This window comes from Synchiropus splendidus, chromosome 17, assembly GCF_027744825.2.
Source record: "Synchiropus splendidus isolate RoL2022-P1 chromosome 17, RoL_Sspl_1.0, whole genome shotgun sequence".
Classification (NCBI taxonomy): domain Eukaryota; kingdom Metazoa; phylum Chordata; class Actinopteri; order Syngnathiformes; family Callionymidae; genus Synchiropus; species Synchiropus splendidus.
This window is the reverse complement of record NC_071350.1, coordinates 16,375,426-16,388,932: the sequence shown is the minus strand read 5'-3', so window position 1 is coordinate 16,388,932 and position 13,507 is coordinate 16,375,426. Positions and strand designations below refer to the sequence as shown.

Here is a 13,507-nt window from a genome sequence, read left to right as displayed (position 1 = left end):
ACCCCATGGACACACTTTAACAGACACTAAAACTGCCTAGTAAACATCCATATGTGAAAACAATTTCTGACAGATGTCAAACTGTGTCACAAATGGCGATAAAAGCCACAAAGTTGAGACACGCTCAGCTGTGATTTTTACAGCGTACCTTCTAATCCAAACAGAAGACATGGGCAAGTTCACCAATACTTCAGCAGAGTTGTTCTCATGCCCCTTTAAATTTCGACCAAGAAGTTCCAGACTAAATTGTTGTTGGTGGCTTCAAACACTTGTGAATCAAAAACTCTTTTCTTCTACAGAACTTTTTGTCATGCTTTTATCTGCGACTTTCAAGATAGCCACATGAATAGGACTTTAACTTTCCTCATGTGATGCACTGTCTGAGCCATAGATGCCCACAATTGAACACAAAATCATTTATATCAAGAGAGGAGATGAAGGCAACTGTTTTTAGCCTCCAATACACAAATAAATGATTGTTTATCTTTAAAGCATAAATCTTGGTCAATTAAATTTTGAAATAAGAACTCTCATTTTCCATCAGTGCTTGGTTAGAAGAAGACAACGGTCCAGTTGTCGCCAAGGTCAACCAGAGAATTGAGGACATCACAGGCCTTACTGTGGACACTGCTGAATTACTACAGGTAATTTGTGCAGCAGCTTCTGTATTTGTGCATTTTGTATTTATCTGAGGTGCCATTCTTTGCGGAGCCGTCTTGGAGAAACTAATGAGGGGACGTGCTGGGAACAAATAATCTCCAACGGATCCTAAATTTGTGTAGCTGTCTTAGGTTGTTATGGTAGTCGGGTTAAAGAAAATTCATGTTGTCATGCCAACCAGAATTAAATGTATAAACAAAGTCAAAAAATATTTTAACCTGCCGTCAACCATCAAGAAACATCAGAAAGTTTACGTTGACATAAAACAATGGTGACCAGGGTAGCTCCACCACGTCTTCTGGTTTCACCCCTGAAATGAAGGTAATTTCACACTTCCCAGTCCAAGACCGACACCTAATACTCGAATGCTGTCTTAGTCTTGCTACTATAACATTACGACAACAAAAAAAGTCTACAGTAAGAAAGAAGCTTGGAAAAATCAGACAAAAGACAAGTAAAGACACAGAAGTTGACTTACCTGTTGTATTGAATATTATTTAAAATCAGGATTGATTGAAATTATGCATAACTTTTATGACAACCGATCAATCAACAAAGTGTTTTTTTTTTTTTTTTAAGTATAGGAAACTTTACTGGTCTATAATGACATGCAGTTGCTGCAGATTTGTCGGCCATCGTGATGTGGATACCATCTGTAGCCGAGAGCAAGATTCATCAGACGAGGCAGTGTTTTTCCAGTCCAGTCTAATGTGAGCTTCCATGAATGGGAGCATCTGTTTCCTGTTAGCCTGCAGGAGTGGCCCCCAGTGTGGTCCCATCTGCTTCAGTGTGTTCAGCGATAGCACCTTGTGTACAGGAGTGCTTATTCAAAGTGCTGTCGAACTCTGACTTCTGACAACAATATTTCTTTTTCTTTGTAGACACTTAAAATTATGTAAAACTAAAAAAAACAAGTCAAAATGTCTCCATCGCACGCACGCTAAACATTGTGCTCTGCATTTTCTCAGAGCATGAGTATGTTTGGCAACGTGTCATCTTTTGTAATCTCCTATCACATTACATTGTAAAGCTCATTGCATAATGGACAGTGTCTGGACTTTGCTCGAAGTATGGCATCACATGGCATCGGGTGATTTGTGATGCACGCCATCGAAGACAAGATGATGATATTTTCTCAGAACCCTGGTAGCATTCCTGACCTCCCAAAAGAGAAGTACGCTTGTTTCGTTACCTGTGGCCAGCAGTTTCCATATACAAGCTCACAATGTTGAATCAGGGACCGCCACGGTGGTTAGGAAGATTTGTCATCAATCTATCACTTCTGTCCTTGTCAGTGTCTCATTTTATTCCCTAAATTTGTGGCTGACCAGGTTGCTAACTACGGAGTAGGAGGGCAGTACGAGCCGCATTACGACTTCTCCAGGGTGAGTCCATATGTGGATGTTTATTTTAACCCCTCTTAGCCTTCAACCCTTCCCTGTCCTGCTCGTCCTGTCCTCTTTGTGCTTCTGTCACATGTTTTGTGTTTCAGCATGTCCTTTTATGCATGTGCAGATGAACTACTTGTCCCCAAAAACGCTTGTCTGAGTCCCACAATGTCTTGCTGCTAGACGAAGGCCTAAGTTACTTATAGTACAGTGCATTGATCAGCAGCCCGCTCCCCTCCTACAGCTCCAGCGGCTGCAAAATGTACCCAACACTGATGCACCATCACAGGAATGAAGGGCTGGATGAAGGTGTCATTCACTTTTTGTGTGTGATTTTACTTCATGTCAAACCGCTGAGACGTGAGTTTAACATCTTAGCTTGACTGCTGTTTTTAACTAGAGCAGGGGGTCGGCAACCTGTCTCATTTATAGTGCCATTAGGACCAGTTCTCCAACAAAACACCACATATCCAAGTTGAAGACAACGCTATGAATACTCTAGTTGAAGCAGCACTTCTTAGTTTAGGTTTAGTTTGGTAAAATAGTGTAATTGCAAGCTGCCCCCAGTCCATATGTGCATTTAGATTTGTTTACAAGGAAGGATCGCTGTCATACCCACAGTCAACCATGCACTTTCAAATAGAATTCCAGACATGTTTGTCAGACATTCGATAGCAGGAATCAAGCTCTGTCTTTTCTGCCAGCGAGAAAAGAACAGAGATAAACGAGAGGTCTACATTAAAAGACGCTGGAGATTACTGCCAAACAAGAACAGAACAAGAACAAATGTGCAGCTTATGTGGTGAATGAACTTCATTACATCATCCCTTCAGCTTTTTAAGCATAAGCACATTTTATTTTCTGTTGAAAGTGGAGACAGATGTCAGAGGATCAAAGCAATTGAACAACAGCACTACATTTTGGAAATACAATAAATGCCTCGGAACATTAACATGTTTGCTAGAACTACAAAGCTTCCTTAGCCTTATTCGATAATGCAACATAAACCAACAATGTAGACAATGTAAATAAATCCCAGTTTTTCCATCCGCTAACTTTGCGGTTATCCCTCGGTTTCCTCTGTTGTCTTCTGTGTCTCTTGGATACAAACGTTCACTTCAGGCGTGATGAATGAGAGGACTCCGTCATGGTGACGTGTCCCGGAGGCAGCTGAGGAGTCCATTGGTCACAGGTCGTCCAAAGAAGGTTACTTTGTTTCGAGGTTGGTTAGAATAAAAAAATCAGTACGATACTAATCATTCTGAAAAGCTTGAAAGTCAAAATCTTACAGTGCTGCTTTAACTCGAACTTCACAGCTTTTGTCACCAAAGCTAAAGCTGTTGGAGTCCTGAAAATGAAATTCATGATTTGAAGGTGTGGATTGAATATACATCTTTAGAAAGAAGAGCCATTTTAATCATTTTTGCTCACCTGGTTAAAGGGATTTCTGCGGTTGAATTTCAGCTGACTGACACCACTTTACACACATGGTTGCTGACTCTTGCTTCAGGGCAATATTTGTCCTGTTAAGATGCCATCAGTTGCAACCAAGACTGAATTGGGAATTGCTTCCTTTGAATTCACCTAATGTGGACTCACTTTTGAATTCACTTTTGCACTGTAGGAAGCTCTTTAGTTTGAGGTTCTACTATGTAGGTACCAAATAACGTGTCTCTGCATTTGTTTTTTGCCTGCATTTAAACACACATCATCAAAGACGTACAACTAACATAATCCAGGCTGCCTCCTCGCTCACTATTTTATAATGAAATGGTTCCAGCAAAAGGTTCTCAGCGCTAAAAAGGTTCCTACAGTGCCAAATAGAAATGTTTAGTTGAGTGTTGACTTTGGTTGTGAATATAGGCATCTACTGACACCACCAGAGAAGAGGGTTACACTTATTCTGCCGCCATTTTTCTTAGGTATTAGTGATGCATGTGTTGGACTGCAATGGCTTTTAAACTGAGGCTGTGTCACCAGTCCTGTACGCTACATTTTCTATACTCTTAGATATTCATAGTACCAGTGTAAATATCTAGCACACGTCCTGCGATGGTTCCAGGCTTCTTGGTTGAGATCTTAGTGCTGCTCAGCTATCAAGACGAACGTGGCCCTTCGTATTGGGCATCTCCTCCGGGTCTTGCTGGTGATGGGTTAAAGCTATAAACATCTGTTGCAGCGTCCTTTTGACAGCAACCTCAAGGTCGTCGGAAATCGACTCGCTACGTTCCTTAACTATGTAAGTACTCACCTGCGCCCCAGTGCAATGTTTTCATCTCTGTCTTTTGTTCTGCAATTTTATCTTTGTAGAAAGATGAGCCAGATGCTTTCAAAAGATTAGGCACTGGAAATCGTGTGGCAACTTTTTTGAACTATGTAAGTAGCCGCCGACCGCCTGAAGGGCAAGTCGCCGCTCAAGTCCCGCTGCTTAGTCTAGCCTCCTGGGCAGAAGCTCTGATTCAAACTTGAACTCGGATTGATTGACCGCGGAGAATTAAAATTCGACCTTGCGAAGACACGCGACGAAAGTGTTGAAAAAGAATTTTAGCAAAAGTCAATCAGTTCTGGTACATGTTGTGGAGAGTTTTGTTGGCCACGCCCCTTTAACCCGCTGATGCGTGAGAGCGTTTTCCATTCTCATTAACAGAGTAAAAGGAAATGTTTTGATGTCGATGGCAAATGAATGTGGATTTAAATTCAGCACTAGACTGGATTTCACTGTTGCATGGTGTGTTGTTCGAGGATGCACGCTGTCTGGGAACACTTCACATGCAATGATGTTGATGAAAATCGGATTTGTTTGAGTCAATGAAAGAAAGATGGCAACATATTAGTTAAGAATTAAATCGGAGCAACGCTCAAAGGATATCTGTTTTATTGCTCATTTAAAATGGGTGTTTGAAACGTCCAATTTATGCCTCTGTAATTAACTTAAAAATGAACTTCATTAATTAGTTGACCATGTTAGTTAACAAATGATATTGATGCTGTTGTGAACATCCCAAGACAAAAGCCAGTCAGTTCTTCCGCTCATCCAAAACTTCACTGCGACTGGAAGGCAATCTTTTCTGTCCTGAGATCGGATTCTTCTTTTCCCTTCCAAACGTTTTCCTACAACCTCCAAGCTCATGCAGATCAAACCTTCCTCTGCAGAAGGCCTGACAATATTCTCCAACCAGTGCAAAACGAAACCGAATTTTGGGGTTTCCGTGACGAGACACATGATATTTATATTCCTCATCATTTATTTGAATTTCAATTCATGCTTATCCCTGTCTTTAAAAAACACTTAGTTTCTTTCTGAAAAAAAAAAACCATTGTTCTAAAACAAGAGACTTTTGAACTGGTGTTAAATGAATGTGACTTTCCTCAGATGAGCGACGTCCAGGCCGGCGGTGCCACAGTCTTCCCGGACCTGGGAGCCGTGATCTGGCCCAGAAAGGTGATGTTGCCAATATGAGTGTGTTTTATTGGCTGTCCTACAAAGGCTCTTCGCTCTTGCAGGTGCAATATGTCGAGTTGGGTTTGTTGTACTTACCAAGCAGCCTTTAAAAACTATCAAGAGACACTTGAAACAATGAGAAGACCTCAAAACGAAAGTGACCAGCCATCCAACAGCCAACTTTGTATGAGAAATCACACGGCTGTATCAGAGAGAAAAAAAAAATACAAAAAAATGACATGAAAAATGAAACTTCACCTAAAAGCTAGTCTTCAAATGTACCTTAATTTCTATACTATAGAGCGTACTCGAAAATTAACCACACAAACTAAATTTAAGAAGAAGAAAAGATCATGTTTCTGCATAAGCTGCGCCGGTCTATAAGCCGCGGGTGCAGTGGTGCTCTCTGCACCATAGAAAGGTCAGTGGTGCACCCGGCTTAGGTGCGGAGTCCAGCATAGAGACTGAATCATGAAACAAACTCGGCAATGGTCTGATCTTGAATCATGAACTCCGAACATCTTATAACATCTCCTAACATCACAAAATGGCGCATTTTGAATGCTTTAAGGTCAATAAAACACCTGCGATGTCATCATCAATTTCATCAATATTTGGACAGCATGACGCTCTTTAGCCTGTAAAAATCCTGGTATTAACTGGAGCGTTCAGAGCATGAAAGAAAAGTAGGACCAGACGAAAACATATCAGGGTAGAGCCAATCATGTTGTGTCGAGTTCTGCCCTTCAGCAGATAATGATGCTCACTTGCAGTTATCCATTCCCTCTATTAAAGCACGGCGTCTCGGAGCTCTGGGAATAACCGTGTTCTTCCCTTCTAATCATATGAGCGTCTGAGTCCTTGATAAAAGGATGCATCATTATCTTACACTGGCGTCATGGTTTCAACTATTTGTCCTGATGTCTGCATCACTCATGTTGAAGCAACGATGTGAATGCCGACTGTGATTTTTAACTAAGTTAGTTACTAAGCACCAAAAAAATCTGTGTCTTGACAGTTTTATTACTCAGTAATGTGACTTAGTCCTCAACTTTTGGATCACATAAAAATGTCCTTTATCTGAGGTGAGGGGAAATTGTGTGTTTAGATCATAAAATAGTAATAAAAACAAATTGAGAACCGTAGAATCTAATAAAAACATACCTAATGAAATGGAAAATCACTTAAAATCATGGTCATAAATAAAGTAACACTCCATAAAAATGGAGAGACCAGTTGAAAAAAAAAAACAGCAATAGCCACTGTGCTTGTTTTACTAACACCGGTCAAATGTTTTTAGATACATTCTAGACTTTGTATAGCAGAAAATCGCGGCCGTTTCTGACTGTAAATCTATCGGTGTACTGTTAAACACTGTGTGTCTTCGCAGGGGACGGCTGTGTTCTGGTACAATATTTTCAAGAGCGGCGAAGGAGACTACAGGACGAGACATGCCGCCTGTCCGGTGCTAGTGGGAAGCAAATGGGGTGAGTCCTGGATCAGTCAGTGGGCTGAGTAAGCTGAGGTCCAGCTGAGACGCCCTCCTCACTCACAAGCTGGAGTGGAGTTACAGCTGAGGAATATTGGTTTAAGCTGTTGCTCTTCATTGTGGTTGAAAATGATGGGCACGTGACCAACTGAGGGCTGAAGAACGTGGCTCACGTCATACTTGGACTGAGGGGTGTTTCCTTGCAGGGGGAGAGAGCACGACTGTACGTTCCACGTGTACACTGCATCTGTTTGCCAGATGATGCATCGTTGCATCGAAATAGCTTCATAAATAGAGCCATTCTTCACCCAAGACTGGATTGGATAAGGGTTGCCATTCAACACAGCAAAGTGTAGTGTTAATTTTAGTTCAACGCTAAAATTGTTTTTAAGCAACACGATGATGCAGCCTCACATGACAAATCTCTCTTGTGGCAACTGGGTTTGTCGCGCCCCTGGGGCCTTGTGTGGGCACTCTGGTTTCCTCCCACCTTGCGAGTGTTTCTGTAGCCATGGCCTGGCCTGCGTGCGTCCCATTCCAGGTACCCGGTTTCAGCGCCAAGCGAACGATCCAACAAAAATGACAGTTCTAGGCCCAATTCCACTTCTCAGCCGTAACACTTGGTTCTGAGTTCACTCCGACAACTCAGTGGGAAGTGATTGACTTCCACAAGAATTGGGACAGCGCTTCATTACATTACACTTTACTTATGTCACACGTCATTGGCTGCCGTGGTGGCTTTTGTTTAATGTATATCGAGTGTTGGAGGCATTTTGGAAAAGCCAGCTCCTGCGTTTTTTGCAATTTCTTGATGATCTTATTCTCGTTTGGTGAGCAAAACGGAGAAGAAGTGGAGCTGACATCACTGCGATTTTGCTGTGATACTTCTGTAAGAGGCACGTCGACATTAACATAGCCTGACTGCTAGCCCACTGTTGTTCGTTCAGAAGAAATGACAACATACTCATGAATATTTGTTGTTATTTTGTCGGACACGGTCGACCCGTTGGGTTGCTAACGTGTGATGAGAGGAGACAGTAAACAAACAGAAGAGTAGTGCTCTTTATTTGTTGTTTTTAAGGCATGTTATTCAATTCAGACCGTGGTATCCTGGGAATCTACCTGCACTTCATCTTCCCACTTCGTTTCTAGTCAGCTCTGGAGGCCCCTCTGTTTGAAGTGATGAACGGCGAGTGCCCTCAGTCTTAGGAGTATTGGGACACACTACACTTACACGTGACACGCGAAACCGTGTTAGGGCTAAAGAAGAGTGTTAGAGTTAGGATTGGGACAGACCATCATGTCGGCACAATCTTCAGCGTCACGTCAACGTGGAGCTGCCAGAACCTTTTTTCAGGAGATAAAAGTGGTTGACTGGCTCCCACAGTCAGCTGGCCTTCTGGATAGGAGACCCCAGTCTGTAGCCCCTCACAAGTGACAGAGATGCATTAAGAGCATCGCTCTTGTCTTTCTTTCAGTGTCAAACAAGTGGATTCATGAGCGAGGACAAGAGTTCAGGAGGCCATGTGGATTGACGGAGGTGGACTGAGCTTCAAACAACTCCCGCTGACACACAAGCGCCCCACAGTGCCTTAATCTCAACCAGGAAGGACCCCAAACTCTCTCTTCTGTGCTCATTCGTGAGTGGATCAACACATTTTCAATTTGATTTAAATGGGCTCCTCCTCCTTTCCTAAAGTAACGGCTGAAATGTCTGGTGTGTTTGTCTTTCAACACACTCCAGGAGCACAAACGTGGCAGCTCATCAAATATATATTGGCTTTTTTGTTTTGTTTTCACTCGACTCAACTTCACCCTACTTCATATGACATGAAGTAGGCACGCTAACATCTACATCCCTCATGTTCCAACAGAATCCCTTAATGTATTTATGTTTAAATTATTGCACTGTGACTGCTGCATTGTGTGCCGCTCGAACAAAACTGAGAATAAAAGTTGTTTTTGTTAAGTTTGTTTTTTTGGGTTGACTGGCTTGAGTCGATGTCATTTCATTTTGTTAACATCCGCTCCTCTGCTGCAACGGTTCCGCAAAGAAGCTGCTTCTAGTCATCCAACCAGGTTCTGCATTTTGATTCAGCTGCCATCGTGATTTGAGACAGAGGCTCCGACTGAGCAGCGCTGTTTGGTACCACTCACTCCCTGTTCATAGCACCTGACCCGGCCAGCTCTCTGGAACAGCTTTTCTCATGACCCGATGAAACTACTTGACAGTAAAGCAAACATTTACATTATTGACATTCCTTAGAGTCAGATGGGATGTATGCTTGGTTATGTAAAGAACCTATGGCATGAAGCTCAGCTAAATGATTAAGAACGTTTTTGCCTTGTGATTTGTTTCACATTGCTTTCACTCTGTTCTGACGGCGGTAATGTTGGATGTTTCTTTTGTGACATAATCCTGAACATAGTTTGAGATTTTGAGCACATACCAAGTAAAGGTTTTGCCTCCGCCAACAAAAAGTTGTAGCATCTCTGAACGTTCTGTCAAGTTTTTTTCTGAATTTTTGAAGAGAAAGCTCCATTATCATTTAAACTAGCATTAGCAACGTACTTAATCGGCTAATCAGTAGTCACCAGGGCCATATTTTTTTTTGCGAAAAGGGACAAAGAAGACTTTGTTTTAGCACATTTCAATGTCATAAAACAGTTTAAGTGTGGTCGGGGCATGGCGTCCTGTTGAAGCTTTTAGTCTGCTGAAGTGACCACAGGATGCTGACTAACTGCTCCTTCTGACACACTCGAGTCCCCTGGATTCAACAACTAGACTTGCTGTTAGAGGCCAAACAGCCAATCGGGACTTGCTTGGATTCCTCTGGGCGCTAACATAACGTTGTGCAGGAGGTGCGCAAAAAGAAAGCATGACCTTTCAGGAGCGACGTCTTTTCGCGAATATCACTGATATCTCAAACAAAAGGATTATGACACAAAAGTAGTTCATGAAGCGATTCACCTCTGTGGATGATTTGTGCTGTTGCAGCAGAGTACCAGATGGTGATGGAGAACTGAGTCATTGATGGAGCAACCACAGCGACGACGGCAGACAAGGTTTGCTCCGTAACCTAATGTTCTCTAGCGGGTGTGAGTGTGTGGCGCCTAGTGATGATGATGACCATCTACAGATGGGCTGTTGAGGATGCAGAACAAAAGCCGTCAAAGATCTAGAATTGACGCTTATTTAACACGTGAAGAGCAGTTTCACGTCCTCATGTCTGACCTCTGTTTGAAGGGCGGCCTACGCGGGAATCTCCGCATTGGTATATGACGCCGAGGTGCCATGAAATCCATCGCCAAGCTCTGTCGGCCAAGTGTTAAATCAGCACTTCAGTTGGGAAATCAAAACTGTTTTCAATTTTTTTTTTTCTCCGACTATTCAGGCGGAAACTTATTTTTATTATATTATTATCGACCGTGTCAAATAAACTGCGATATAATGCGCGTAAACGTGCGAGCATGTTGGTAGTGATACAGTGCATGTGGAGCGGAGGCAGGCGCTTCTCTCCGGTCCTCATCCAGCCCGCAACTGCAGCTCTGACTCATGAGTCATGAGAAACAAGCCAGATGTGGACTCCCAAATTCAGCTCCTCGATGTTGCATAATAGATCATTTCCATCTGAGGGCAGGTGTCGGAAGGATGAATCAACAAGATTTGTCTTGAACACAAAAACCTGCCCTTTGATCTGGGTCTGCCCTGGATCCTGGAACGCAGCCTCCTCCTGGAACACTCCCCTGGGCATTGAACACCTGGGCCAACCCAACTGCCGTCTCTGGATGCAGAATAGCGGACCTCTTCTTTGAATCTCCGCCTTTCTACCCTACGATCGGGATTACAGATGTGACTAGGAACTGATCCTCAGGATGTCAAACTGTCAGAACTCGGCTATGAGCCAAACACAATCCAGTTCTCGGGTCAGTCCAGTGTCAAGAGGGCGGTGCGTACAGGTTGATCCTGAAAGTCCTGGATCACGTTCCACAAGTTCCCCTGGGGAACTCTGCGTACATGAAGTCAAGGTCCTGCCGAGGGAAAATCTGGTCCACGTGTGCTTGACCATGGCACATGCTGATGATCTACATTTTCAACTGACCTCCAACTCTTGTCAGTCCTACAGTAGAGCAGACTCTCACGACATTGATGGTCATTCAAAGTGTGATTTATCGCATGCATATTGATTATTTTTTTATTAGTATCAGTATTTTTCACTGTACGAAATACATCTGACGTGGATTAAACTCTGCCTGGATCATGTCACTCAGATTTTTGTTGTTCTTGGACGTTGTCGCTGACTTTCATCGGACCACTCTTCTTTGCTGATGATGACATCTAAACCATGAGCTGAATTTCTGTAGCAATTATCCTCCTCCTTTGTTGACGGTCCCAAATGTCGAGCGCTGCTCTCAAAGGCTTTTTCTGTTCTCGCCGTTCCAATTCGATTTAATTCGTTTTGAATGATAATCATATTTTCCGCTTCCCCTCATGATTGTCAGTTTACTTTGGGCCGATGAACTTTATCAATTGTCACAGAGGAAATACGATAAAGTGAAGAGTGGCTTTTTTCCCACCAGCTTCGAGGAACATTTGTCGCAGCGCGTGTGTGACTCAGACAGAACCTCTATTGTGCCTCATCTGAGAACACTTGACTTGCCCATATAGCTTTGCTAACATCAGCACTAATGTCTTGCAACTTATCTATGCTTGTTGTCTCCAGACTTGCGCGCTGAATGACGTTCAGGGACATTCAGCTTGGACTCTCCCTTCAAGTACACGTTTGTTAACCGGAGACATCTAAGGTCATTCAAATGGTGCCAGAGGTGAAAGAGACCTGTGTGATCCTGAAACTCGTGCACAGGTTTGGCCAAAAGCATTAGCTGAAAATGGCTTGAGGAAGAAATGTGTTGCATTGTTAAGGCCTGTTTGTGCTTCCTTTCTGTCCGAAATTGTGACGAAATTCTACGTAACCATCGCCGATCACATGCTTACATGCGTTTTTTACGTTGCTGTTCACCAATATATCCACCAGGGGGAGCAGCCCATGGTCAAAAATGTTTGACAAGGACAAACTCCAAAACAAACTTGGAGCCTGTGGAAGCAGTGTGGGTCATGTACGAAAACATGGGGTGAGGCGACTGTTACAAAATAATGCAGCATTTCATATGTAGCTTTAGAATTCTCTTGACTGTGCAACACAAGATGCGGCAGCCTTCCAACAAAATGATGACACAAGTCATTTGAGTTGCTGGCCAACATGGCGGAAACACAACCTGAATCGTACAGCGTGCCGTCGCACCATCTCGAAGGAATTCAGTCTGGTTTTCCACGTTAATGACCCGACTGATCAAGAGAGGGCTTCAAGCCAGCTCTTGTTAGTCATTTACAAAAGGCACGTGGATGAACCTGAGCAGTGTATCTAGCAGGTCTCAGCTGTCACTCTTCAGGTCTGCACGTTCCCAACTGAAGCACTGAAACAGGCTTCAGGCTTCTGGAGACAAACCAAATCCATGTTCCTGTCGTGTCAATGCAACAATTTCATGAACTTTGCACCACAGTTAAAAAAGTTGGCATAAGCCTTAAGACATGTGGTTCTGAGGTTCTGATCCTACTACACAATGTGATGTCACTTATATACAATCAGTGTTATCCAGAGCCGCTAGGAGTCCAGCGTATATAGCCGAGGACCAATCCTGAGGCCTCATGCTGGGCAGCTCTTGGGGAAGGTCACCTCATGCTGTAGTAATGTAATCTTGTACATCTCTTGTAACTCCATCTGCCTGAGGTGCAGTAACTAGGATGAAAAAGACAAAGCTCTTCCAGCTCTTCTGGGAGAATTGAGTGGAGGATCCATAGATGTCATTTCTCCAACCTCTGGGACTGACCGTGAACTCCTCAAGAAGAAGGTGTTAAGGAGACATTCATGCGAAAGTGCTGCTTCAGCTGCTTGCATCTTGTTCTAGGTCACAACCCGAAGCTTACGATGGATGGTGCATTGAAGACTTGGCAACGGAGTGGAACAAGTAGCAACTGAGAACAGGCAAGGGACAAGGATGAGGATTTAACTTGTTTTTATTCTTAACCCAAAATGTACATCAAATCTCTTTACAAAATAATGCAGCATTTCATGTGGAGCTTTGTAATTCTGTTGACTGTACAACATGTCAATGCACAACGTAGGACGTAGAGTGGTACCTCGGTTTTCGAACGTCTCGGACTTTGAGCAAATCGGAGTTCAAACTAACATTTGGAGATTTTTTTGCTTCGGATTTTCGAATGAAAATCCAGAACTCGAACGTGCGCGGACCGATCAGCTGACCCACAACGTGCTTTGTTATTGTGTATGCAGACGTATCCCGTTAGCTCCATTTACTGACTGTTTTTTCTTCATACTGAGGTGTAAAACCTTTCCTGTCTCCACACTGGACCGTGGTAGAGTGTCACAGGGGAGGTGCTCGCTCTCCACACCTCCGAGGCTGTCTGGAACGGATTGTAGTCGAGAACCCGAGGTAGCACTGTAGTTG

General features: G+C 43.3%; 1 protein-coding gene across 6 annotated transcripts in view; it reads left to right on the top strand.

The window, feature by feature from the left end:
• Nucleotides 1-8,948, top strand: part of p4ha2 (procollagen-proline, 2-oxoglutarate 4-dioxygenase (proline 4-hydroxylase), alpha polypeptide 2) — a 35,417-nt gene extending 26,469 nt beyond the window's left edge. For 5 of the 6 annotated variants that reach the window (XM_053847061.1, XM_053847062.1, XM_053847064.1 and 2 more), the window contains 6 exons: nucleotides 545-644; nucleotides 1,992-2,045; nucleotides 4,359-4,424; nucleotides 5,422-5,490; nucleotides 6,881-6,977; nucleotides 8,458-8,948. In XM_053847061.1, the coding sequence (XP_053703036.1) occupies nucleotides 545-644; nucleotides 1,992-2,045; nucleotides 4,359-4,424; nucleotides 5,422-5,490; nucleotides 6,881-6,977; nucleotides 8,458-8,528 (457 nt within the window). In that variant the 3' untranslated portion in view covers nucleotides 8,529-8,948. Of the gene's footprint in view, nucleotides 1-544; nucleotides 645-1,991; nucleotides 2,046-4,227; nucleotides 4,288-4,358; nucleotides 4,425-5,421; nucleotides 5,491-6,880; nucleotides 6,978-8,457 lie in introns of all 6 variants that reach the window. The other variant, XM_053847066.1, reaches the window with a different exon arrangement.
• The last annotated feature ends 4,559 nt before the right edge of the window (nucleotides 8,949-13,507 follow it).